This window comes from Aquarana catesbeiana, linkage group LG06 (assembly GCF_042186555.1).
Source record: "Aquarana catesbeiana isolate 2022-GZ linkage group LG06, ASM4218655v1, whole genome shotgun sequence".
Taxonomy (NCBI): domain Eukaryota; kingdom Metazoa; phylum Chordata; class Amphibia; order Anura; family Ranidae; genus Aquarana; species Aquarana catesbeiana.
In genome coordinates, this window is record NC_133329.1 from 401,417,266 (window position 1) to 401,442,900 (window position 25,635).

The following is a 25,635-nucleotide window of genomic DNA, read 5'->3' on the forward strand; positions in this document are numbered from 1 at the left end:
GTGCACCAAGCCAATCAAAAAAAAAAAAAAGATCAGCTAGACAAGCCCAGCAAAAACTGCAGTGAAATTAAAAAAAAATGTTTCTATTGTATCAATAGGTGGGATTTTCAAGGCATTAAAATGGTTGTAAAGACTGAAGGTGCCTGCAGCAGCCCCGCCCCCCCCCCCCCCCAAAACCCACCCGAGCGACACCTCGATCCACTGATGCGCATGAGAGCATCACCCCACCTGGCTCTCTGCCTCCTCAGTTTCAACAGTAGCCGGGGCCAGGGCACAAGAGCTGGGCAAGAGGGACTGCTGCCCTGGGCACTGTGGTATAATGTGAGGTGGGGGGGGGCACTGCAAAGAGATTTGGGGGGGGGGTCCATGTTGAGTAGGGGAATTTGGGGGTTGGCAGGGGGTAAGAATTGTTCTAGAAGGGCAAATTTGGGGAGGTGTGCTAGGAGTGGTGATTTGGGGAATTTGTGTTGGGAAGGGGGATGGGGTAGAGGATTTGTGCTAGAAGGGGAGATTGGGGGGGGGGTTGTGCTATAAAATTAATATGGTAGAGGGGAAATATTTATTTGGATGGGATTTGTGCTAGTAGGGATGATATGAGTGATTTGTGCTAGGAGGGGAAGTGTGTGTGTGTGTGTGGGTGAGGAGGGGGGTGGGGGGATTTGTGCTAGGAGAGGAACTCTTTTTTTTGGGGGGGTAGGGGGAATTATGATAGTAGGGATGATTGGGGGTGACTTGTGCTAGGAGGGGAAATGTGTGTGTGTGGGGGGAGGGGGAGGAGGGGGATTTGTGCTAGGAGGGGGGATTGGAGGAGGAGAATTTATGCTGTAAGGGGGGATTTGGAGTGGGGGAGAGGACTTGTGCTTGGAGGAGAAATTTTAGGGGTAGAGGATTTGTGGTGGGAGAGGGAAGGTTTTTTTTGGGGGGGCGGAATTTGTGCTGGGGGCATATAGGGAGATAGAAGATTTGAGCTATGTGCTTCGGGGGCGAGCTTGCAGATTAGTGCTCGATTTTTTTTTTGGGGGGGGAGGGGATTTTCGCTGACACATAATGCTCATACATCTTGGGGGGGTGGCAATTTGGTATGTTTGCCCTGGGCTCTAAATTACCTTATCTCAGCACTGGCCGGGGCCATTAGGCCTCTGCTTCTGTCAATCACAGCCAGTGAGCCAATGAGGAGAGAGCAGGGGTGGGGCTGTGACACACTCTGTGTCTGAATGGACAGACAAAACAGCGACTCAGGAACGAGCCTGCTCAGGTGCCCCCCATGGCAAGTTGCTTTGCTGTGGGGGGCAATCGACAGGAGGGAGGGGCCAGGAGCACCGTCGGGGGGACCCAAGAAAAGGGCTGCTCTGTGCAAAACCACTGCACAGAGCAGGTGAGTATGACATGTTTGTTATTTTTAAAGAAAAAAAAACTCAGCCTTTAATATAGTTTCATAGTAGGTGAGATTGAAAAAAGACACAAGTCCATCAAGTCCAACCTATGTGTGTGATTATATGTCAGTATTACATTGTATATCCCTCTATGTTGTGGTCGTTCAGGTGCTTATCTAATATCACTTTAAACATCTACAACTACATACAATTATATGTTATTAAAACATGTTTCCATAGTTTATTCATTCATTCAGCCATATCAATTTAAAACCAACAGCCAGGTGATGATGTAGCCACACAACTTAACCACCATGAGTAGTCCCATATGGGCAATTACAAATGCCTCCATATGGCGGGCAACCCCAATGGTTTTCCATTCATAGTTATATAAGTTTTCATCAGGAAGATGGCCGTTGTCCTTCAACAGTTGTGACATGTATGTACACTTACATTTCTGATCTTTCCACCATGATATGACCCCCTGATGAATACCATAGTCCCCCTTTATCACAGTGCCATCAGAGGCTCCTTATATCAAACCCCCCCAGTACATCAAAGTCTCCCCTTATATGAGAGTCCCCATCAGAACCCCTTTACACCTCAGTCTCTCCTACATCAGAGTTCCCCCTCACATCAAAGTCCCTATCAGAGTTCCCTCTTACATCCGGGTCCCCAGAAGAGTCCTACCTTACATGAGAGGGCCAGAAAAAAATCTTGCAGTGGCCCTCAATTGGCCCACTGGCTGTCGTTTGGAGACCCCTGGTCTAAGATGTAAAGAATAAGCTGCAATTCTTGCCATACCCCTGACTCCCCAATGCTTCCTTCCTGCCATTTGACTTGTCCAGCAAGGCCACTCTTCTTCACCAGTGGTGCCTTTCCTATCCAATCCCCTGTGTTCATGTAAAAGAGCGGCCGTTATGTACAGGACCTGAAAGACTGTGACTGTCACTGTAGTAGTGTTGAGGACTACAATGATTCTCCTTTTCCACAACGGTCCCACAGGTATGCAGTATGTATATGTACATTGGTCCACGTTGGTTACTTGGCACCATCCACAGACAGCTTCAGTTAGGACACAGAAAGTGAATCCAACAGAATTTTACTTCAGCTAATTGAAGTACAGATGATGTTTTTCCTGTTTTTTTGAAGTGTAAGAAGACAATGCCATTCCTAAACCCTCTCTCTGTAAATAACTGATACTGACTGAGGGAACATGGAAGAAATGGGGCGAGTCTGGCTAGGACTAGACAACATGGAAGGAGTGGGGCGAGTCTAGCTAGGACTAGACAACATGGAAGAAGTGGGGCGAGTCTAGCTAGGACTAGACAACATGGAAGAAGTGGGGCGAGTCTAGCTAGGACTAGACAATATGGAAGGAGTGGGGTGAGTCTAGCTAGGACTAGACAACATGGAAGAAGTGGGGCGAGTCTAGCTAGGACTAGACAACATGGAAGGAGTGGGGCGAGTCTAGCTAGGACTAGACAACATGGAAGGAGTGGGGCGAGTCTAGCTAGGACTAGACAACATAGAAGAAGTGGGGTGAGTCTAGCTAGGACTAGACAACATGGAAGAAGTGGGGCGAGTTTAGCTAAGACTAGACCAACTAGCAATAAACAGGAGGGGGGAATATAACAACTTACGTAATAAACAAATTGTCAAGTTGGCATACTACAGACAAAATGAAATTTTGCAGTTCCGTACAAGACATAAAATAATACACTATATTACCAAAAGTGTTGGGACGCCTGCCTTTACACGCACATGAACTTTTATGGCATCCCAGTCTTAGTCCATAGGGTTCAATTTTGAGTTGCCCCACCCTTTGCAGCTATAACAGCTTCAACTCTTCTGGGAAGGCCGTCCACAAGGTTTAGGAGTGTGTCTATGGGAATGTTTGACCATTCTTCCAGAAACGCATTTGTGAGGTCAGGCACTGATTTGGATCGAGAAGGCCTGACTCGCAGTTTCTGCTTGAATTCATCTCAAAGGTGTTCTACTGGGTTGAAGTCAGAACTCTGTGCAGACCAGTCAAGTTCCTCCACCCCAAACTCGCTCATCAATGTCTTTCTTTATGGACCTTGCTTTGTGCACTGGTGCACAGTCATGTTGGAACAGGAAGGGGCCATCCCCAAACTGTTCTCACAAAGTTGGGAGCATGAAATTGTCCATAATGTCTTGCACTACTGATGCCTTAAGAGTTCCCTTCACTGGGACTAAGGGGCCAAGACCAACTCCTTAACCACTTGCCGCCCGCCATATAGCAGAATGACGGCGGCAAAGTGGTTTCAAAATCCTGACTGGACGTCATATGACCTCTGCAGGATATTGAGCCGCTGCGCGCCCCCGGGGGCGCGCATCCCGGCGATCGTTGTTGCGGGGTGTCAGTCTGACACCCCGCAGCACCGATCTAGGTAAAGAGTCTCTGACGGAGACTCTTTACCACGTGATCAGCCGTGTCCAATCACGGCTGATCACGATGTAAATAGGAAGAGCCGGTGATCGGCTTTTCCTCACTCGCGTCTGACAGACGCGAGTAGAGGAGAGCCGATCGGCTGCTCTCCTGACAGGGGGGGTCTGTGCTGATTGTTTATCAGCACAGCCCCCCCTTGGATCCTACCCAGGACCACCAGGGAAGCCGCCCAGGACCACCAGGGAAACCAGTCACACTGGACCACCAGGTATGCCCCCTAGACCCCCAGGGACATACTAATCAGTGCAAAGGCAGCTGCCAATCAATGCCCAGGCAGCTGCCAATCAGTGCCCACTCCAATGCCTACCACCAGGGATGCCTATCAGTGCCGCGTATCAGTGCGGCGTATCAGTGCCCATCAGTGCCCATCAGTGCCGCCTATCAATGCCCATCAGTGCTGCATATCAGTGCCACCCATCAGTGCCGCCTACCAGTGCCCATCAGTGCCGCATATCAGTGCCCATCGTCAGTGCCCGTCAGTGCCCGTCAGTGCCCACTCATTGGTGCCACCTCATCGCTGCCGCCTTATCAGTGCCTGTCAGTGCTGCCTTATCAGTGCCCATCAGTGAAAGAGAAAACGTACTTATTTACAAAATTTTTAAACTGAAACAAAAGCAAAACTTTTATTTTTTTCAAAATTGTCGGTCTTTTTTAATTTGTTTCGCAAAAAATAAAAACCGCAGAGGTGATCAAATACCACCAAAAAAAAGCTCTATTTGTGGGAACAAAATGATAAAAATTTAGTTTGGGTACAGCGTAGCATGACCGCGCAATTGTCATTCAAACTGCGACAGCACTGAAAGCTGAAAATTGATCTGGGCAGGAAGGTGTCTAAGTGCCCTGTATTGAAGGGGTTAAAGTCAACCCCACATCATAATCCCCCCTCCACCAAATGATTTGGACTAGTGCACGAAGCAAGGTCCATAAAGACATGGATGAGCAAGTTTGGGGTAGAGGAATGTGACTGGCCAGCACGGAGTCCTGACCTCAAACCAATAGAACACCTTTGGTATGAATTAGAGCGGAGACTGTGAGCCAGGCCTTCTCCTACAACATCAGTGCCTGACCTCACAAATACACTTCTGGAAGAATGGTCAAACATTCCCATAGACACACTCCTAAACCTTGTGGACAGCCTTCCCAGAAGAGTTGAAGCTGTTATAGCTGCAAAGGGCGGGGCCAACTCAATGTTGAACCCTACGGACTAAGACTGGGATGTCATTAAAGTTCATGTGTGTGTAAAGGCAGGCGTCCCAATACGTAATATAGTGCACTTATAAATGAGACAGAACAATCTAGAAGTCTCATTTTATCCACGTGCAGCTGAAGCCAATTCTGTCATACAGAACAAGTCCCGACTGTCATTTTGACAGCTGTAATTTGACAAGGAAAGACTACAAATAACTTCAAATTGTGCTGAAGTTCTGGTCTATTTTTATATTGCTGACTGGAGTTTAGCTTTACAAATAAAATATACACCCTGTTGGAATTTTTTCAAACAAACCTAGGCGGAAAACAAGATAATTTATGTGTTTTAACAAAAACTCAGGTTTTGAAAGCAATCCAAGAAAATAGTAAATGATGTACTGTGGATTGTGCTTTATTGACGTTTGGTTTTTTTGGCATTTCTACTTGAACATTCAAAGTGAACATGGCCTTGCATTGCTAAGGGAGCTTTTTCTACCTTAATAATATATAACCTCTTCGACTTATAATTATTTGCTTTTACCTATAATATGTATTGCCACCAACAACATTTAAAGGAGTTCTATAAACTGAGTGTGACTTTCGCAAGCACTAAATATAGAATATTAATTAGTACGCTCTCTTAAGACCATATGGTATTCCTAACCAGCGCAATGAAGTGTTACTCAATTACAATGTATAATTTAGTAACAAGAAGGAGGAGAGCCTGGAAAGGTGGTGTGTTTGGAGGTGCTTATGGTTTTTCAGCCTCCAGACATGAGATCGCAATCCGAATGGAAACCTTTTACCTTCCCCCATAATTATAGCTGTGGCTTAGAGCTATAATAAACATCTTATTAGAAAATGTAGTTCACTTTGTTACCAAGTACTTGGCTCCAGTTCCTGTGTCTATTCCTCCCTTCCATTGCTCCCACTGATACCATTACTTTCACTAAAACCAATGATGGGGTACTACCAGGGGCGTTACTGGAACCTTCAGGGCCCCCCGGTGCAAGAAACCATTGTGGGCTGTCCTGACCCCCCCCTTCCATTCGACCCCAGGCTTCCAATTTTGGGAGGGTTCCATGGATATCCTCGCAGAACTCTGCCTCCTGTATGCCCCCTGGGATGTGCATCCAGCGCAATCATGGCAGCCCTTCACCATGTGATTAGCTGATCACATGTAAACAGACCTTTGGGTATCGGCAGCCCTTCCCTCCCACACTGTGTCTGTGTAAGGAAAGGAGAGGCGTTAACTACCAAGAATGTCATTAAATTGTTTACACTGATAATCAGTGCTGCCTACCAGTGCCACCTATCAGTGCTCATCAATGCCACCTATTAGTGTCCATCAATGCTGCCTATCAGTGCCACCGATCAGTGCTGCATTTCAGTGCCGCCTATCATTGCTCATCAAAGCTGCCTATCAGTAACACCTATCAGTGCCCATCAGTGCCGCCTATCAGTGTTTATCAATATCGCCTATCAGTGCTGCATTACAGTGCAGCATATTAGTGCTCATCAATACTGCCTATCAGTGCCCATTAATTCCGCCTATCAGTGCCACCTATCAGTGCCCATCAATGCTGCCTACCATTGCCCAGTGCCGCCTATCAGTGCCCATCAATGCTGCCTATCAGTGCCCCTTAGTGTCACCTATCAGTGCTCATCAATGATGCCTATCAGTGCCTATCAGTGCCACCGATCAGTGCTCAATGCCTATCAGTGCCGCCTATCAGTGCTCATCAATGCGCTGGGGGAGAAGGAGCAGATGGGCTGTGTCATCCCATGCGAGAGAGGAGGGAGGGAGGGAGGACGGAGGGGGGAGCAGGGAGAACTGTCGGCTCTGAGCTGTATGAGAGATACGCGCTCCACTCAGAGCCCTGGGACTAGCCATGGCTCGGATGCAAGTGCAACTGCTGCGACCCTGGTAGTTCAGCCACTGGGTACTACTTGTGGGGAGGTGCAATAAACATTCAGAGTCCAGTTGCAGAGAACAGAATCGGTCTTATTGTGAAATTCAATAGTTCACAACAAGTCAAGCGGGAACACTCACAGGATGTAACGGTGATGTGTGGCAGACCAGGTCTCAGGTGTCATGATGGGTAGAATGCGGCCTGGCTGGTCCGTATCCAAATCGGGAGGTCTCCAGGAAGGATGGGGTGTCCCTATCCTTTCCTTATTCACCTGAAACTTCTCCCTACCACTAATCACTGTCCCTACCGGACGGGTGACCCGTCCCTACACTACCCACTCGCGAAGTGCGTGCCAAGCCTGGGTCTTAAATTGACTGCCTGACCAAAGATGGCCACCAGTCACATGGGGTGGCAGAATCCAACCGGATAGCTTCCCAAGTGACCTAGGAAACCATATAGGAACCATGTTCCCCTTGACTTCCTCTCTCTCTCTGCAATGCTAACTGCAGTGGAGAAAGTACACTGAACCTGCCTACATACTCCTTTCGCTAAATCAAATGATTGGGTGTTATTCCTTCCACGAAAGCCAATAAAAAGAATTATTCTTCCCACTAAAACCAATGATTGAGCACTATTCCTACAATTACAACCAATGATGTAGCACTATTCCTCCAACTCAAACCAATGATGGAGCACTATTCCTCCCAATCAAATGAATAATGGAGTATTATTTCTTCCACTAAAACCAAAGACGGAGCACTATTCTTCCAACTCATTCTAATGATGGAGCACTATGCCTCCAACTCAAACCAATGATGGAGCACTATGCCTCCAACTCAAACCAATGATGGAGCACTATGCCTCCAACTCAAACCAATGATGGAGCACTATGCCTCCAACTCAAACCAATGATGGAGCACTATGCCTCCAACTCAAACCAATGCTGGAGCACTATGCCTCCAACTCAAACCAATGATGGAGCACTATTCCTCCAACTCAAACCAATGATGGAGCACTATTCCTCCAACTCAAACCAATGATGGAGCACTATTCCTCCAACTCAAACCAATGATGGAGCACTATTGCTCCCACTGATACCAATGATGGGGCACTATTCCTCCCACTGATACCAATGATAGGGGACTATTCCTCCCGCTGACACCAATGATAGGAACTATTCCTCCAAATAAAACCAATGATGGGGCATTGTTTACTGCCACTGACGCCAGAGTATTTTTTACTCCCACTAGCCACAATCCAGCCCTCCTAAAGCCTGAAGGACAGTAAACTGGGCCTTTGTTTGGAAACAGTGGAGACCCCTGTTATAAGGAAAACCACAAACATATAGGGAAGGTGAAATCACTCATATATAGAAACCACATATGTCTTTTTCTGGAGGTACAATCCAAAAACTGCTACAAAAAGAGAGAGTAACTACATAGTAGTTAGGCACCTTCAATGGGCCTGCATAGAAGTATAGAAAGTCACTTATAGATCACAGAATAATTTTTAATCATTTTATTTTAAAGATGTAGTTAAAAATTACCCCTACAAAGATAGAAAAACATGGAGCACAATTCATGATTGACACAATTGTCGTGGCACCACATCCATAGACATATAAGAAGAGCAAAAATAGGGAAAAAATCATTTTCAAGGTGCCATTCTTAACCCAAAGAAAGTGAATACTCCGAAGATAAAATTCAAAGCTAATTGTATTCATTTGCAAAATCTCCTTAGACATATCTATATCCATAAAAAACATTTCAGTGCAATTACATATTGATAAGAAGCTCCCTAAGAAAGCTCATTCTGCAAATCCATAACCCATAAGTATACATTTAAAATGATATTCAATGTACATATAGTATAGTGTAGTAACTGTATTTGGGCCAGACTGCAGAAAACAATTAGGCGCTGGTCTCTACGCGTTTCGCTGTTAACTGGCTTCCTCAGGAGCCCTATTTAAGTTAGGGAATAAATCACAATTATTTTCAAAGTATACAGACATACATGAATACCGTGTTTCCCCTCAAAAAAGACCGGCTGTTATATTAATTTTGGCTACAGAAAACACACTAGGGCTTATTCTCGGAGGATGTCTTATTTATTTATGGTATGTACAAAAAAGTTCCTTCCCCTGTCAGCTCAGGAGTCAGTATTGTGAAATTCTGTAATCCCTAAAATAAACCTTAGTTAAAGATGTTGTAAAATCGTGTAATCCGTTCTGTAAAAAGATTATATAATGTGCAGTGTGTCTCCTTGTGTAACTTTATTGTGGAGAAAACCTTATTTACAGTGCTCACATGACCTGCCGGAGCTCTTCTTCCCCACTCCGAATACTGCAAAGGGAGAGGCCGAGATCCCAGCTGACGTCAGCCTGCTCCGAGCACTGCAGAGGGAGGGGCTTCTGACATCAGACAGGAGAAGAAGAGAAGAGCTCTGGCGGGTCATGTGAGCACCCAGCCATGCTGTGAATAAGGTATTGTCAATAATAAAGTTTCACAAAGAGACACACTGTGCATTATATAATCTTTTTACAGAACAGATTACATGATTTTACAAGGACTTTAAATAGGGCTTATTTCCGGGGTAGGGCTTATATTACAGCCATCCCAGAAACTTGTGCTAGGTCTTATTTTCAGGGAAACAGGGTATTTATTATAGAAAACATTAGAATAAATATAGTCATACCTGAATACTTACATACATTCAGTGCCTTGAAATTTTCTACATTTTGCCATGTTACACCCAAAAACGTAAATGTATTTTATTGGGATTTTATATGATAGACCAACACAAATTGGCACATGATTGTGAAGTGGAAGGAAAATGATAAATGGTTTTCAATTTTTTAACAAATAAATATTTGAAAAGTGTGGCATGCATTTGTATTCAGCCCCCTTTACTCTGATACCCCTAACTAAAATCTAGTGGAACCAGTTGCCTTCAGAAGTCTCCTAATTAGTAGATAGAGTCCACCTGTGTGTAATTTAATCTCAGTAGAAATATTGTGGTTCTGTGAAGCCCTCAGAGGTTTTTTAGAGAAGCTTAGTGAACAAACAGCATCATGAAGGCCAAGGAACACACCAGACAGGTCAGGGATAAAGTTGTGGAGAAGTTTAAAGCAGGGTTAGGTTATAAAAAAATATCCCAAGATTTAAACCTCTCACGGAGCTCTGTTCAATCCATCATCCGAAAATGGAAAGAGTATGGCACAACTGCAAACCTACCAAGTCATGGCCGTCCACCTAAACTGATAGGCTGGGCAAGGAGAACATTCATCAGAGAAGCAGCCGAGAGGTCCATGGTAACTCTGGAGGAGCTGCAGAGATCCACAGCTCAGGTGGGAGAATCTATTAGTCGTGCACTCCAAAAATCTGGCCTTTATGGAAGAGTGGCAAGAAGAAAGACATTGTTGAAAGAAAGCCACATGAAGTCGCGTTTGCAGTTTGTGAGAAGCCATGTGGAGGACACAGCAAACATGTGGAAGAAGGTGCTCTGGTCAGATGAGACCAAATTTGAACTTTTTGGCCGAAAAGCAAAACACTATGTGTGGCAGAAAACTAACACTGCACATCACCCTGAACACACCATCCCCACTGTGAAACATGGTGGTGGCAGCATCATGTTGGGATGATTTTCTTCAGCAGAGACAGGGAAGCTGGTCAGAGTTGATTGGAAAATGAATGGAGCCAAAGACAGGACAATCTTAGAAGAAGAAAGAACCTGTTAGAGTCTATAAAACACTTGAGACTGGGGCGGAGGTTCACCTTCCAGCAGGGCAACAACCCTAAACATACATCCAGAGCTACAATGAAATCCTTTAGATCAAACCACATTTATGTGTTAGAACAACCCAGTCAAAGTCCAAACCTAAATCCAGTTGAGAATCTGTGGCAAGACTTGAAAATTGCTGTTCACAGACGCTCTCCATCCAATCTGACAAAGCTTGAGGTATATTACAAAGAAGAAGAATGGGCAAAAATGTCCCTCTCTAGATGTGCAAAGCTGGTAGAGACATCCCCAAAAAGACTTGCAGCTGTAATTGCAGAGAAAGGCGGTTCTACAAAGTATTGACTCCGGGGGGCGCCATACAAATGCACTACACAATTGAAAACCATTAATCATTTTCCTTCCACTTCACAATTATGTGCCACTCATTTTTGGTCTATCACATAAAATCCCAATAAAATATATTTACGTTTTTAATTGTAACATGACAAAATGTGGAAATGTCAAGGGGTATGAATACTTTTTCAAGGCACTGTATACTTTTTATCCTTTGCTGCATCTTAGTGCCGCTGATCTCCTGAATCTTTTTTTGTTCAGGCTCATGTGACAGAGTGACAATGCCAGAAGCACACAACACAAAAAAATAAATAAAAAAAAACTCTCTGCAGGGAACAAGCCGAAAAATTGTGTTTCTGAAAATCTGAATGTACGGTTAACATTTACTGCATTCAACAGACTGGAAAACCTCCAATGTGACAATGGCAGGAATGTGGCGTCCTGTCAGTCTGTGCTCACTAGCACACCCTATGGCTGGGGTCACGACCTCCAAACGTTTCTTGCAGCCACTTAGCAGTCTTTCTGTCATTGCGATAAGATTTTGTCCCCTGCTCTCTAACTTGACAAACCCTTCAGGCTCACTAACCATCTTAAGTCATTTTGTATAGGCTTCATGTTTGACATCTACATACAGATCGTCAGTCACATCCAGCAAAGAAAAAGTAACTGATAATTATGTGTAAGAATATGTTGTGGTCGTGTTAGGTGCCTGCAGAGGTTGTGTTAGTGTTTCACCTAGAACAACCTTTCTCAACCTTTTTTTTTTTTTACCATGGAGGAACCCTAGAAATAGTTTTCAGGTGCATTGACATGAAGGAGTAGGCTGTAGAGAGTTTTAAATAAAAGAACAAAGGATATGGTATGCCTAATAATCATGAAATGAAACTAATTTTAAAAATAACAGCCAAAAAACAAAAAAAAACAAAAAAACACACACAATTAAAACTGTAGTGACCCCTTATATTGGTGGCCTTGTAGAAATAAGCCTTTACATTGGTGACCAGTGTATAAGTAATACTTCCGATCCAGATTCAGAATACTTTATTTATCCCAAAAGGAAATTATTTACACGGGTGTTCAGAAGTGACCCCTTTCATTGGTTGTCAGTGTAGAAGTGATTCTTTGCATTGGTGGTCAGTGTGGAAGTAACACTTAAATTGGTGGTTATTGTAGACATGCCCAATTACATTGATAGTGAGAGTAGAAGTAACCTCCTTCATTGGTTGTCAATGTGGAAGTAACCTCTTGCGTTGGTGGCCAGTGTAGAAGTGACTCCCCACATTGGCAATGGTGGCCAGTGTAGAAGTGATCTTCAAATTAGTTGTCATTGTAGACATGACCTCTTGCATTGGTGATCAGTGTGAAAGTGACCCCTTACATTGGTGGCCATGTAGAAGTAATCACTTAAATTGGTGGTCACTGTGGAAGTAACACTTATGCCCTGTACGATTTTCTGACAACGAATGTTGGATGTAAGCTTGTTGTCGAAAAGTCCAACCGTGTGTATGCTCCTCCAACAAATGTTTGAGAGCAGGTTCTCAAATTTTCAGACAACAAAACTTGTTGTCGAAAATTCCGAGCGTGTGTACATAAGTCCGACGCACAAAAGTCCACGCATGCTCGGAATCATGCAGAAGAGCCGCACTGGCTATTGAACTTCATTTTTCTTGGCACGTCGTACGTGTTGTACGTCACCGCGTTCTTGATGTTTGGAATTTCCAACAACATTTGTGTGACCGTGTGTATGCAAGACAAGTTTGAGCCAACATCCATCGGAAAAAAATCCACGGTTTTGTTGTCGGAAAATCCTATCGTGTGTACAAGGCATAAGCATTGTTCATTGGTTGTCATTGTATCATTGTGAAAGTGACCTTTTACATTGTTGGCCGTGTAGAAGTGACCCCTTACATTGGTGGCTGTGTAGAAGTGACCTCTTACATTGTTGGCCGTGTAGAAGTGACCCCTTACATTGGTGGCTGTGTAGAAGTGACCCCTTACATTGTTGGCCGTGTAGAAGTGACCCCTTACATTGTTGGCCGTGTAGAAGTGACCCCTTACATTGGTGGCCACTGTGGAAGTAACACTTAGATTGGTTGCAATTGTAGACATGACCTCTTGCATTGGTGATCAATGTGAAAGTGACCCCTTACATTGGTGGTTGCATATAAGTGCCCCCTTACATTGGTGGCTGTGCAGAAGTGATCCCTTATATTGGCGGTCACTGTGGAAGTAAGCTTTAGATTCGTTGTTAATGTAGACATCCCCCCCTTACATTGATGGTCATTGTAGAAGTGACCTCCTTCATGGTTGCTCAGAGTAGAAGTGACCCTTTAGAATGGTGGTCAGTGTAGTTATCTGTTATATTGGTGATCAATATAGAAGTGATCCCTTACATTGCCGGTTAGTATGGAACTGACTTCTTACATTTGTGGTCACTTTTAGAAATGATCCCTTATATTTGCAGTCAATGTGGAAGTGACCCCTTGCGTTAGTGGTTAGTTTAGAGTGGACCTCTTGCAATGGTCTCTAGAAGAATATACTCAAAGAGGCGTTGGGAACTTTCAAACTTGTCAAGATTTTGCTGCAATAGAGCGTATTCAAAAAAAGCAAAGATTTCTTTGGCTGTGTTGTGAAGTTTGAAGATGAATTTCTCAACAGTGCCTTGAGCTGCAGTGGTGGATGAAGGCCTGTTTTAAAGTGCTTTTACTGCTTGTACAGATTATGTTACTACTTTAGCATGCATCGTCTGGACATATGTTCACTTTAAAGTTCACCAGGGCCACCACTGTAAATGTTATATAAATGCCATCTCTACTTCCTGTGCTCTCAGCAATGTCTTCATCTCTCCAGATACAAACAAGCATCAACATAGCACCTTCTTAAAAACTTTGTCAAAAGTACAAAAAAAAAAACAACTTTATTTAAAACATTTAAAATTCACTCATAAACAATTCTGAGGTTCAGGTCTATCTACTGTATATACTGCAGTGTCATGGCACCAAAAGCCGACTCTCTATTTATTATTCTGCAGGGATGAGGTGGCACCTCAAACATCCACGTTAGTTCCTCCACCCTCCTAATCATCCCGTTCCACATTTTGGGGTTCTTCAGCAATAAAGGGTGATCTAAGGTGTATTTAGACGTAAAAAAAAAGCCAACTAAAGCCAAGTGCAAGTCTTCCATTATCAGTGGAAAAGATTTAACTAAAAGACTAAACTTGCTACAGCCCTGCAGATCGACCGTCAATCTTTTGAAATGGGAGAGGTAATTGGTAACCATTTTCTTGGTAGTAGGCAAGAGCTCGATAAATGTTATGGTGGACACTTCTGGTAGGCTCCAGAGGCTCCGCCATAATGCAAGCAAAAGGGTAGTGTGGGTCTAAGCAAAGGTTAAGGAGACGGTGAGCAAGAGAGTAGCCAGGTCAAGGTGAGGCCGCAGTCCATATTCCCATCCCACACGTTCCTGGAAGGAGCTCTAAAGGTACTGGGTGCTGTAGCGACCGCCAGCTGGATACTGGAACCTATACAATATGTAGATATTCGCCAGCACACCAAGGATCATCAATTTCGTCCAAACGGCTTTTATTCAAGAAAGATCACATCACAAAATGGTGTAGTGCAACGTTGTCAGGCATGTGACATGTCTGGCGAAAGGGTCCTGTGTGGCTCTGAAACGTTGCACTACACCATTTTGCGATGTGCTCTTTCTTGAATAAAAACCATTTGGACAAAATCGATGATCCTTGGTGTGCTGGCGAATATCTACATAAGGTACAAGTGAGGGTCTTGGCAGGGGGCAAACGAGAGATACGTCAGGTCAATCTGGGTCAGCAACAAACAGGCATCTTCAAAGACTGGAGCCATTGGGGTACCATTGAAAGTTCTGGCAGGATTCTGTGAGCACCATCGGAAGTCCTGGCAGGGATTCCATGAGCATCATTTGAAGTCTTGGCAGGGATTCTGTGAGCATTATTGGAAGTCCTGGCAGGGATTCCGTGAGCATTACTGGAAGTCCTGGCAGGGATTCCATGAGCACCATTTGAAGTCCTGGCAGGGATTCCGTGAGCATATTGGAAGTCCTGGCAGGGATTCCATGAGCATTATTGGAAGTCCTAGCAGGGATTCCATGAGTATCATTTAAAGTCCTGGCAGGGATTCCATGAGCATTATTGGAAGTCCTGGCAGGGATTCCATGGGCATCATTTGAAGTCCTGGCAGGGATTCCATGAGCATTATTGGAAGTCCTGGCAGGGATTCCATGGGCATCATTTGAAGTCCTGGCACGGATTCCATGAGCATTATTGGAAGTCCTGACAGGGATTCCATGAGCATCATTTGAAGTTCTGGCAGGATTCTGTGAGTACCATTAGAAGTCCTGACAGGGATTCCATGAGCATTATTGGAAGTCCTGGCAGGGATTTCATGGGCATCATTTGAAGTCCTAGCAGGGATTCCATGAGCATTATTGGAAGTCCTGACAGGGATTCCATGAGCATCATTTGAAGTTCTGGCAGGATTCTGTGAGTACCATTGGAAGTCCTGGCAGGAATTCCATGAGCATCATTTGAAGTCCTGGCAGGGATTCCGTGAGCACCATTTGAACTCCTGGCAGGGATTCTGTGAGCACCATTTGAACTCCTGGCAGGGATTCTGTGAGCACCATTTGAACTCCTGGCAGGGATTCTGTGAGCACCATTTGAACTCCTGGCAGGGATTCTGTGAGCACCTTTGGAAGTCCAGGCAGGGATTTTGTAAATACCATTGGAAGTCCTCCAGGGATTCTGTAAGCACCATTGGAAGTCTTGGCAGATATTCTATGAGCAACAGGCTCCTTTTACAGCCACAGGCCCAAAAACGTATGGCACATTTTACCTTCCAAACGGGCATCCAAAATTAGAGCTATAGGGATTTTTAATGTACACGTTTATCTTAAAACTTTCCTAAATGTTTCTTTTCAATGATCCGCAGAATACAATAAAAACTTAGTTCTTTATAAAATGGCTCTCAATAGTTTGATAGAAATGCTTCTAATGCAGCAAAGTGGTTTTATTTTTGGAACAAAGATGATATTGTGTCAGGGTAAAATGTTTATTTGGAAAAATCATGTAATTGAGTTCCAGGCAGCTCGTCAACTCGGTGAATAATTAATTAGCTGTTACTCTAAAGCCCATAAAACGTGTCACATTAAAAGCGCAGCACAAAGGCTGCAAAGTCCTTGACGATGTTCAGCACTTTCTCAAGTGTTTGTTCAACAAGGGTTGACATTTATTACTCTGACTACAGGAGTGTTCATCTGCCTTGTGTTCTCCCACCTTGACATCTTGAATTTTGTGCATGAACTGTTCTTTGTTTAACTGCCGCATGGGTAATTATTACTGGACTAATTAAAGGATTTTCGAGGACACGCCAAAAAAATGCACACTGTAATACTGCAAATAACTTTGTTTGGCTACAGTATGGCAGGAGTCTCCAAACTTTCGAAACAAAGGGCCAGGTTACTAACCTTCAGAGTTTAAGGAGGGGGGGGCTGTGGACCATCATTAGTATCATCAGTGGGAGGAATAGTGCCCCATCATTGATATAAGTGAAATAAATAGTGCCCAATTATTGGTATAAGTGGAAGAAATAGAGCCCTGTTACTTATATCAGTGTAAGGAATAGTGCCCCATCATTGGTGTCAGTGATAGGAATAGTGCCCCATCATTGGTATCAGTGGGAGGAATAGTGCCCCATCATTGGTATCTGTGGGAGGAATAGTGCCCCATCATTGGTGTCAGTGATAGAATTAGTGCCCCATCATTGGTGCCAGTGGGAGAAATAGTGCCCCATTGTTGGTGTTAGTGGGAGAAATAGTGCCCTATCAGTTGGAGGAATAGTGCCCCACCATTGGTGTCAGTATGAGGAATAGTGCCCCATTGCTGGTATCAGTGGGAGGAATAGTTCCCCATTGTTGGTGTCAGTGGATGGAAAAGTGCCCCGGCACTGGTGTCTGTGGGAGGAATAGTGCCCAATCATTGGGTATTAGTAGGAGGAATAGTGCCCCATTGATGATATTAGTGTAAGGAATAGTGCCCTATTGTTAGTGTCAGTGGGAGGAATAGTGCCCCATCATTGGTGTCAGTAGGAGGAATAGTGCCCCATTGCTGGTATCAGTGGGAGGAATAGTGCCCCATCATTGATGTCAGTAGGAGAAATGGTTCCCCATTGTTGGTGTCAGTGGATGGAAAAGTGCCTCGGCATTGGTGTCAGTGGGAGGAATAGTGCCCCATTGCTGGTATTAGTGTAAGGAATAGTGTTAGTGGGAGGAATAGTATCCCATTGTTGGTGTTAATGTGGGGAAGTGCCCCATCATTGGTGTCAGTGGGAGGAATAGTGCCCCATCACTGGGTATTAGTAGGAGGAATAGTGCCCCATTGTTGATATTAGTGTAAGGAATAGTGTTAGTGGGAGGAATAGTATCCCATTGTTAGTGTTAATGTGGGGAAGTGCCCCACCATTGGTGTCAGTGGGATGAATTGAGCCCCATTGTTGGTGTCAGTGGGAGGGATAGTTCTTTTGTAGCTCCTCACTACGGCCATATTGGTTGTACTGTTCCCCTGATGTGTCATTCTAACCATAAGAAGAGGTAGATTGTATTTAAAGGACAGCCTGAAAGCAAGCATGAGGAAAGGATGGAATTACATGCAACAGAACATTTTTTAGTCCTGTTAATAAACATGGTTATTTCATTTCCCTCTCCAGCTCTGTATGAACAGTCATGTGAAGCCTACAAGCACAAGGGTTACCCGTCTGACTATTACTACATTGACTCTGATGGCAGCGGGCCTCTTGGACCCATGCGTGTTTACTGCAATATAACTGGTAAGAAGTGTGACCTCTTTTTTTCTTACTTATAGCATGTGTAAATGAAAACCATACTGTTCTGTAACACCAATCACATTGTAAGGCGTCTCCCGAGGCTGTAATTTAAAGGATTTGTGTTTTATTTTTATGTTACCCTTGAAGCAAAAAAATAGAAAATAAAACACCCCTCTCCTCATTGTATGCTATTTTTTTTTTGGTTTGCCACTTTAACATTGGCATGCCCCAGGGGTCCCAGGTTCTTCTATGGTGCCCCCCAGCAGGTAACGAGGGCTCACTCAAGGCCGATTGGTCTTCACCAGAGCTCCTGATATTGCAGATGAGCCTGAAACCCTAGTGCTTCCTGGTTTTCCTTGCTGCAAACTGGCACCAGGTCATGGCCCTCATATCACCCCACCATTGGGATTGCTAGGACGGAAGCGTTATGATGTGATAGACCAAAGAGTAGTCGGGTCCAGGAAAAGGTCTTGGCGGGCAGCGAACAAGAAAGTAGTCAGGTCCAGGCAGGGCTCAAGTCAGCTGGGATGCAGGAGATTAGTCAGGTCAAGGCAGGGGTCAGCAGGAATGAGAGAGCGGCCAGGTTAGGTGGCAACAAACAGGCAACTGGCCGGTAGGTATTAGAATAGCTCTCAGTTAACTAATAATACGACACAGCGCTTTTCACTTCAAAGGCTGCAGCTTAAAGTGGAGTGAAAGCCTTCAGCCAAGGAAGCTGCCATCTTAGCCTCTGTTTGATCTGCAGTTGCCATGGTTCAGCACTTGTGAGCATCTATGACATTAGCCATTTGATGGTTTGACAGTTCAGCTGAGAGTACAAGCAACTGCTAAGCTAGTATTCATTCAAGGCATGCTTTGGGTATAACTGTTTGGGGAAACAGTTAAATCAGTGGGTTTAGTTACACTCTAAATACCCTTCTTATCCAGATTATTTGCTAAAAAATGTGCCAATCCCGGTAGAGATCCTGGTAGTACTGTTGGATGTCCTGGCAGGGATTCTGTGATTACCATTGCAAGTCCTAAAAAGGACTTTGTAAGTACTACTGGAAGTCCTGACAGGGATTTTCTGTGTACCATTGGAAGTCCTGGCAAGGGTTCTACGAGTACCATTGGAAGTCCAAGCCAGGGTTTTAAGAGTACCATTGGAAGTCCAAGCCAGGGTTTTAAGAGTACCATTGGAAGTCCAGGATAGGATTTTGTGGCTACAACTGGAAGTCCTAGCAGAGGTTCTATGAGTACCATTGGAAGTCCAGGCAGAGGTTCTATGAGTACCATTGGAAGTCCAGGCAGAGGTTCTATGAGTACCATTGGAAGTCCAGGCAGGGATTCTGTGAGTACCATTGGAAGCCCAGGCAGGGATTCTGTGAGTACCATTGGAAGTCCAGGTAGGGATTCTGTGAGCACCATTTGAGGTCCTGGCAGGGATTTTGTGAGTACCATTGGAAGTCCTGACAGGGATTTTGAGAGTATGGTTGGAAGTCCTGGTAGGGATTAAGACCCCTTTCACACTGCCGGCGTTTTTCCGGTGCTACAGCGCTAAAAATAGCGCTTGCATAGCGCCTGAAAAAAAGTGGCTCCATTCACTCCAGTGTGAAAGCCCGAGGGCTTTCACACTGGAGCGGTGCACTGGCAGGGCGCCACAAAAAGTCCTGCCAGCAGCTTCTTTGGAGCGGTGAAGGAGCGGTGAACTCACTAACAATAGCGCCGCTTTACCGCTGACGCCGGTGGCGGCCTCGGTTTGAAAGCCTGATTAGTGAGTAGCATTGTAAGTCCTGTTAGGGATTCTATGAGTACCACTGGAAGTGCAGGCAGGGATTCTGGAGGACCATTGGAAGTCCTGGCAGGAATTTTGTGAGTACTTACATCTGTTTGATCAGATGCTTTGGAGGCCAGAGGAGAGATCTGGGGTCTAATAGACTCCAGATCTCTCCAAAAGAAGGACCTGTCATAGCCCATGATATCATAAAGGATGCTGTTTAATAAATCAATAAATAAATAAATAATAAAGGTAAAAGTTATTTAGGTAAGGTAATAATAAAGGTACAGTGTAAAAATAATTAAATAAAATAAATAGCCCAAATTTGTGCCCTGTTTCCCAAGCTCACCCGCAAAAGCGAACGTGCACGTAGGTCCTGCATACATATGTAAACAGCGATCACACCACACGTGAGGTATCGCAGCAAACTTCACAGCAATAATTCTAGCAGCAGACCTCCTGTGTAACTCTAAACTGGTAACCTGTAACGGCTGTAACGTCGCCTATGGAGATTTTTAGGTACTGTAGTTTGGTGCCGTTCCACGGGCGTTCGCAATTTTAAAGCGTGACATGTTAGGTACCTATTTACTCAGGATAACATCATCCTTTGTATTTTACCAAATTGGATATTATATTGTGTTTGTGTTCACTAAAACTCATTAAAGTGTATGTTTTCCTAGCATTTAAGCATTTAACCGCTTCCCGAGCGGCGCACACAGATGTACGTCGGCAGAATGGCACAGGCAGGCAAATGGGCGTACAGGTACGCTCCTTTAAATTTGACGCCTTTTGGGCACGTGTGTGCCCGCTGTGGGAACTCGATGTTCTCCAGCGGCCCGCGATTGCGGTGTGGAGAGGTAGAACAGGGAGATGCCTTTGTAAACAAGGCATCTCCCCGTTCTGCCTTGTGTAATGACAGAGATCTACTGCTCCCTGTCATTGGGAGCAGTGATCGCTGTCATGTCCTAGGTAGCCCCCCCCAGTTAGAATCACTCCCTAGGACACACTTAACCCCTTTATCGCCCTCCGAGTGGTTAACCCCTTTACTGCCAGTGACATTTACACAGTAATCAGTGCATTTTTATAGCACTGATCGCTGTATAAATAACAGTGGTCCCAAAATAGTGTCAAAAGTGTCCGATGTGTCCGCCATAATGTCGCAATCATGATAAAAAAAGGAGCTGCAGCTACGTGGGCCTCCCGGATCGAGGACCACGAGGTAGTACTCCTAGCACATACCTGTCGGCCAGGAGGGCCAGCAGGTGGAACGAAACGAACCCCAAAACATGGCGTCTGTCCCATAAATACCCTCTCCCAGAATGCAACTCGGAGGACCACCTCCACCGAGTTATCTCCGGGACAGAGGAGCACCCATACGCTTCAGCGTGTTACCTTTCCAACACCGACCCATGGTGACAACGACACCCACAGCCATAGTGTGAAACTACATGCAACTTAGTCAAGCTGGAACAGAGGAAAATCTGACTATGTATGAACAGATAACCCACTAAATTTACCTATCAGCGGTAGATTGAAAATCTACCAGCGCTACACATGTATGTCAGAATTGGCCCAGACTGGAACTGGTTATTGACCATGGTTTTGGAATGGGGTGTCCAACAAGCTCATATAAAGTATGATGGAAAAAAAAACAAACCATGTAGTGTAGTTCTTTTGTGCAGGGTCTACCCGTAATTGAACTGCGACTATGGTCTGTGCGGTCTGAATCTCAACATTAGCATATAAGCTCAGGGTGCGTATAGCAAATATATAATCAAAATGTAAAAGATGGACAGGACCACAAGGAGAGACCAAATGAAAAAGCATAAGAAGAATGAAAGAAAAACAAATGAATAAATTAATAATAAGTGGTTACGCACAACAATTTGTTACAGGTATAAATCCGAACAAAGCTGACCTTGTGCTTTTCTACTTTGAGTTAGATGTTTCCAGAGCTATAAAACAAAGCTTTGGCAGGCCTCTAATCCCATACAGCGGCGTATATTCTCTGCAATCGTATTACATGTGCGTTGTACTGCATGTCAGATCTGGAAGTGACACTTTGCTGTTCATTTGCAGGATCTGATATCTGTGTTACTGCAGAGTACAAGATGTCAGATTCAGGAATGACATTCCGTTCTTCAATTTTTAGATCTGATATTTCTGCTAGTGCAGTGTACAGGATGTCAGCGATAGCTCTATTGCCACGGCGTGGTAAGATTTTAATCAAATCTCTTTGACGTGCCTTTCTAGTATCTCATCTGTTCAGCATCTAAGCCAGCCACTGCAGCAATATCATAGATGTTCTGTAAACAAGGATGTACCTGCAAGCTACACAGATTAGTGTGCATCCTAGGGGCTCATTACTAATACAAATCTAGGGTCTTTGGCACCCTCCCCTTTTTGCTTTCTATCCTTTTTTCCCCATTCTTTTTCATCCCTGCCACGGTCCTTTCCCTTCCCCTTTCCTGTCCCTTTGTTTGTTTCCCTTAACATCCAGTCCTTCTTTTTGCCTTTCCTTTGTTTTTTTCCATTCCTCTTTTTTTACTTTTCTTTTCAATGGCCTAACCTTCTCTTCCCTACATTTACATTTCTTCCCCTTCTATATATCTTTCTTTTCCTGTTCCTTTCATGCTTTCTTTTTCATATTCTATCATATCCACTTTCTTTCCCTTACTCTCTATTCCTTTGCTTTCCCTTCCATGTTAGTTTTCTTCTACTCTACGTCCTTGTTCCTTTCCTTTCTTTCGCCCCCCCCATTACCATCTCTCCTATGTTGCATCCTGTTTCCCTTTCCTTTGAGTTCCTCTCCCTTTTATGCTTTACCTTTGCTTTCCATTCGCATTCATGCGGCTTTTCTTACTTTTTTGCCCTTTTCCTTACACTTTGAGTTTTTTTTTTTCTTTTCCGTCTCCCTTTTCCTTCTTCTTTTCTTTTTACTCCTTACCTTTCCCTCCCCTTCTCCTTCCCTTCAATGTTCCTTTCTTTTGTCTTTGCACTTTCCCTTTCTGTTCCCTTCTCTCTTTCCTTTGCCTTCTCCCATTTATTTCTTACCTTTTGTTGACCTTCCCTTCCATATTTCGTTCCTTTCCATGACATTTTTCATTCTTTTCCCTTTTATCCCTTTTCTCCTTCCCTTCAATGTTCCTTTCCTTTGCATCTTCCCTTTCCATTCCCTTCTCTCTTTCCTTTGTCTTCTCCCTTTTATTCCTTACCTTTCCTTACTCTCTATTCCTTTGCTTTCCCTTCCATGTTAGTTTTCTTTTACTCAACGTCCATGTTCCTTTCCTTTCTTTCTCTCCCATGTTGCATCTTGTTTCCCTTTCCTTTGAGTTCCCCTGTCATTTCCCTTCTCCTTTTTATGCTTTACCTTTGCTTTCCATTCCCTTTCATGTTGCTTTTCTTACTTTTTTGCCCTTTTCCTTACACTTTGTGTTTTTTTTTTTTCCCTTCTTCCTTTTATTCCTCACCTTTCCCTCCGCTTCTCCTTCCCTTCCATGTTCCTTCCTTTTGTCTTTGCACTTTCCCTTTCTGTTCCCTTCTCTCTTTGCTTTGCCTTCTCCCTTTTATTTCTTACCTTTCGTTCTATTATCTTTTTCATTCTTTTCCCTTTTTATCCCTTTCCTATTCCTTCCCTTCCATCTTCCTTTCCTTTGCCTTTGCATCTTCCCTTTCCATACCCTTCTTTCTTTCCTTTGTCTTCTCCCTTTTATTCCTTACCTTTCCTTACTCTCTATTCCTTTGCTTTCCCTTCCATGTTAGTTTTCTTTTACTCAGCGTTCACAATCCTTTCCTTTCTTTCGTTTTTTTTTCCCCTCCATTACCTTCTCTCCTATGTTGCATCTTGCTTTTTCTTTGAGTTCCCCTGTCATTTCCCTTCTCCCTTTTATGCTTTACCTTTGCTTTCCATTCCCTTTCATGCTGCTTTTCTTACTTTTTTGCCCTTTTCCTTAAACTTTTGGTTTTTTTTTCCTTTTCCGTCTCCATTTTCCTTCTTCCTTTTATTCCTTACCTTTCCCTCCCCTTCTCCTTCCCTTCCATGTTCCTTTTGTCCTTGCACTTTCCTTTTCTGTTCCCTTCTCTCTTTCCTTTGCCTTCTCCCTTTTATTTCTTACCTTTCGTTGACCTTCCATATTTCGTTCCTTTTCATTACCTTTTTCATTCTTTTCCCTTTTATCCCTTTCCTTCTCCTTCCCTTCCATGTTCCTTTCTTTTGCCTTTGCATCCTTCCTTTCCATTCCCTTCTTTCTTTCCTTTGTCTTCTCCCTTTTATTCCTTACCTTTCCTTACTCTCTATTCCTTTGCTTTCCCTTCCATGTTAGTTTTCTTTTACTCAGCATCCACGTTCCTTTCCTTTCTTTCGTTTTTTTTCCCCCTCCATTACCTTCTCTCCTATGTTGCATCTTGTTTCCTGTTCCTTTGAGTTCCTCTGTCATTTCCCTTCTCCCTTTCATGCTTTACCCTTACTTTCTATTCCCTTTCATGTTGCTTTTCTTACTTTATTGCCCTTTTCCTTACACTTTGTGTTTTTCTTTTTCCTTTTCCATCCCCCTTTTCCTTCTTCCTTTTATGCCTCACCTTTCCCTCCCCTTCTCCTTCCCATCCACGTTCCTTTCTTTTGTCTTTGCACTTTCCCTTTCTGTTCTCTTCTCTCTTTCCTTTGCCTTCTCCCTTTTATTTCTTACCTTTCGTTGACCTTCCCTTCCATATTTCATTTCTTTCCATCCATTACCTTTTTCATTCTTTTCCCTTTTATCCCTTTCCTTCTCCTGCCCTTCCATGTTCCTTTCCTTTCCATCTTCCCTTTCCATTCCCTTCTCTCTTTCCTTTTGTCTTCTCCCTTTTATTCCTTACCTTTCCTTCTCCTTCCCTTCCATGTGCCTTTCTTTTGTCTTTGTACTTTCTTTTTCTTTCCCCTTCTCTCTTTCCTTTCCTTTCTCCCTTTTATTTCTTACCTTTCCTTCTCCTTCCCTTCCATGTTCCGTTCCTTTGTCTTTGTACTTTCCCTTTAAATTCCCTTTTTCATTATTTTCCTTTCTCCTTTTTATCCCATTCCTTTCCTTCCCGTTCCCTTCCATGTTCCTTTTCTTTGCCTTTGCACTTTCCCTTTCCGTTCCCTACTCTTTTTTATTTACCTTCTCTCCTTTATTCTTTACCTTTCCTTCCCCTTCCCTTCCACGTTTCTTTCCTTTACTTTTGTACTTTTCCTTTCTGTTTCTGTCTCTCCCCTTTACTTTTCTCCCTTTTATTACTTACTTTTCTTTCCCTCACCCTTCATGTTGCTTTTTTCCCTTTTTTTACTTTCCCTTCGTGTTTCTTCTTTATTTTTTCCCATTATTCTTTTCTCTATTCCCTTTGCTTTCCTTTTGTGTTATCCTTGTCCTTTCCTTCTCCTCTTTTTCAGGTTCCTTACCTTACCTTATTTTCCTTGTTTATTTTCTTTCCCCACCCTTCCATGATCCTTTTACTTCCCTTTCCTTTCAATTTGTTTTTGCCTTTTCCATCTTTTTTTTATGTTCACCTCCCTTTGTGCACCTTTCCCGTCTTTATGTTTAAGCTTATATGTTTTCTGCAGTTGAAGGTGCAAATTATATCTGTATCTTCCTATGTAGACCTGTAATACATTTCACTGTAATATAAGGAAAGTTTCACACTTGTGTTCTGATAATTAATGCTAATTCCTGGCTGGATACCCTGAGCGCCTCTCCACAATTGAAGCCCCTGAGTCTCTTCTCCCCTCGGGGGGCCATTAACCTTAGACACTCTCTTCTGCTATAATCCCCGCTGTTCTCACTCTTTCCCTGGGGGATGAAGCTAGTGAGAGCCGCTGGGAAATTCAGCTCTTCTAAATGTTCAGGGGTTAGACGTGTAAATGGAATCTGGAAACATGGATTTGATTAAATGTCAATGTTCTCTGTGGAAGAAACATTTTCAGGTAATTTTGGTTTGGTGTGTAGACCACTCCTGGCCCATTCAAGTATGTTAAAGAGGCGCCACAGTCAAA

The 25,635-nt window shown here is 43.9% G+C and overlaps 1 protein-coding gene across 1 annotated transcript in view; it reads left to right on the forward strand.

Annotated features, from left to right (window-relative positions):
- LOC141147242 (contactin-associated protein-like 5) overlaps positions 1-25,635 on the forward strand; it is a 585,111-nt gene that overhangs the window by 348,307 nt on the left and 211,169 nt on the right. The window contains exon 12 of the mRNA XM_073634434.1: positions 17,759-17,878. Within this exon, the coding sequence (XP_073490535.1) occupies positions 17,759-17,878 (120 nt within the window). The remainder of the gene's footprint in view (positions 1-17,758; positions 17,879-25,635) is intronic.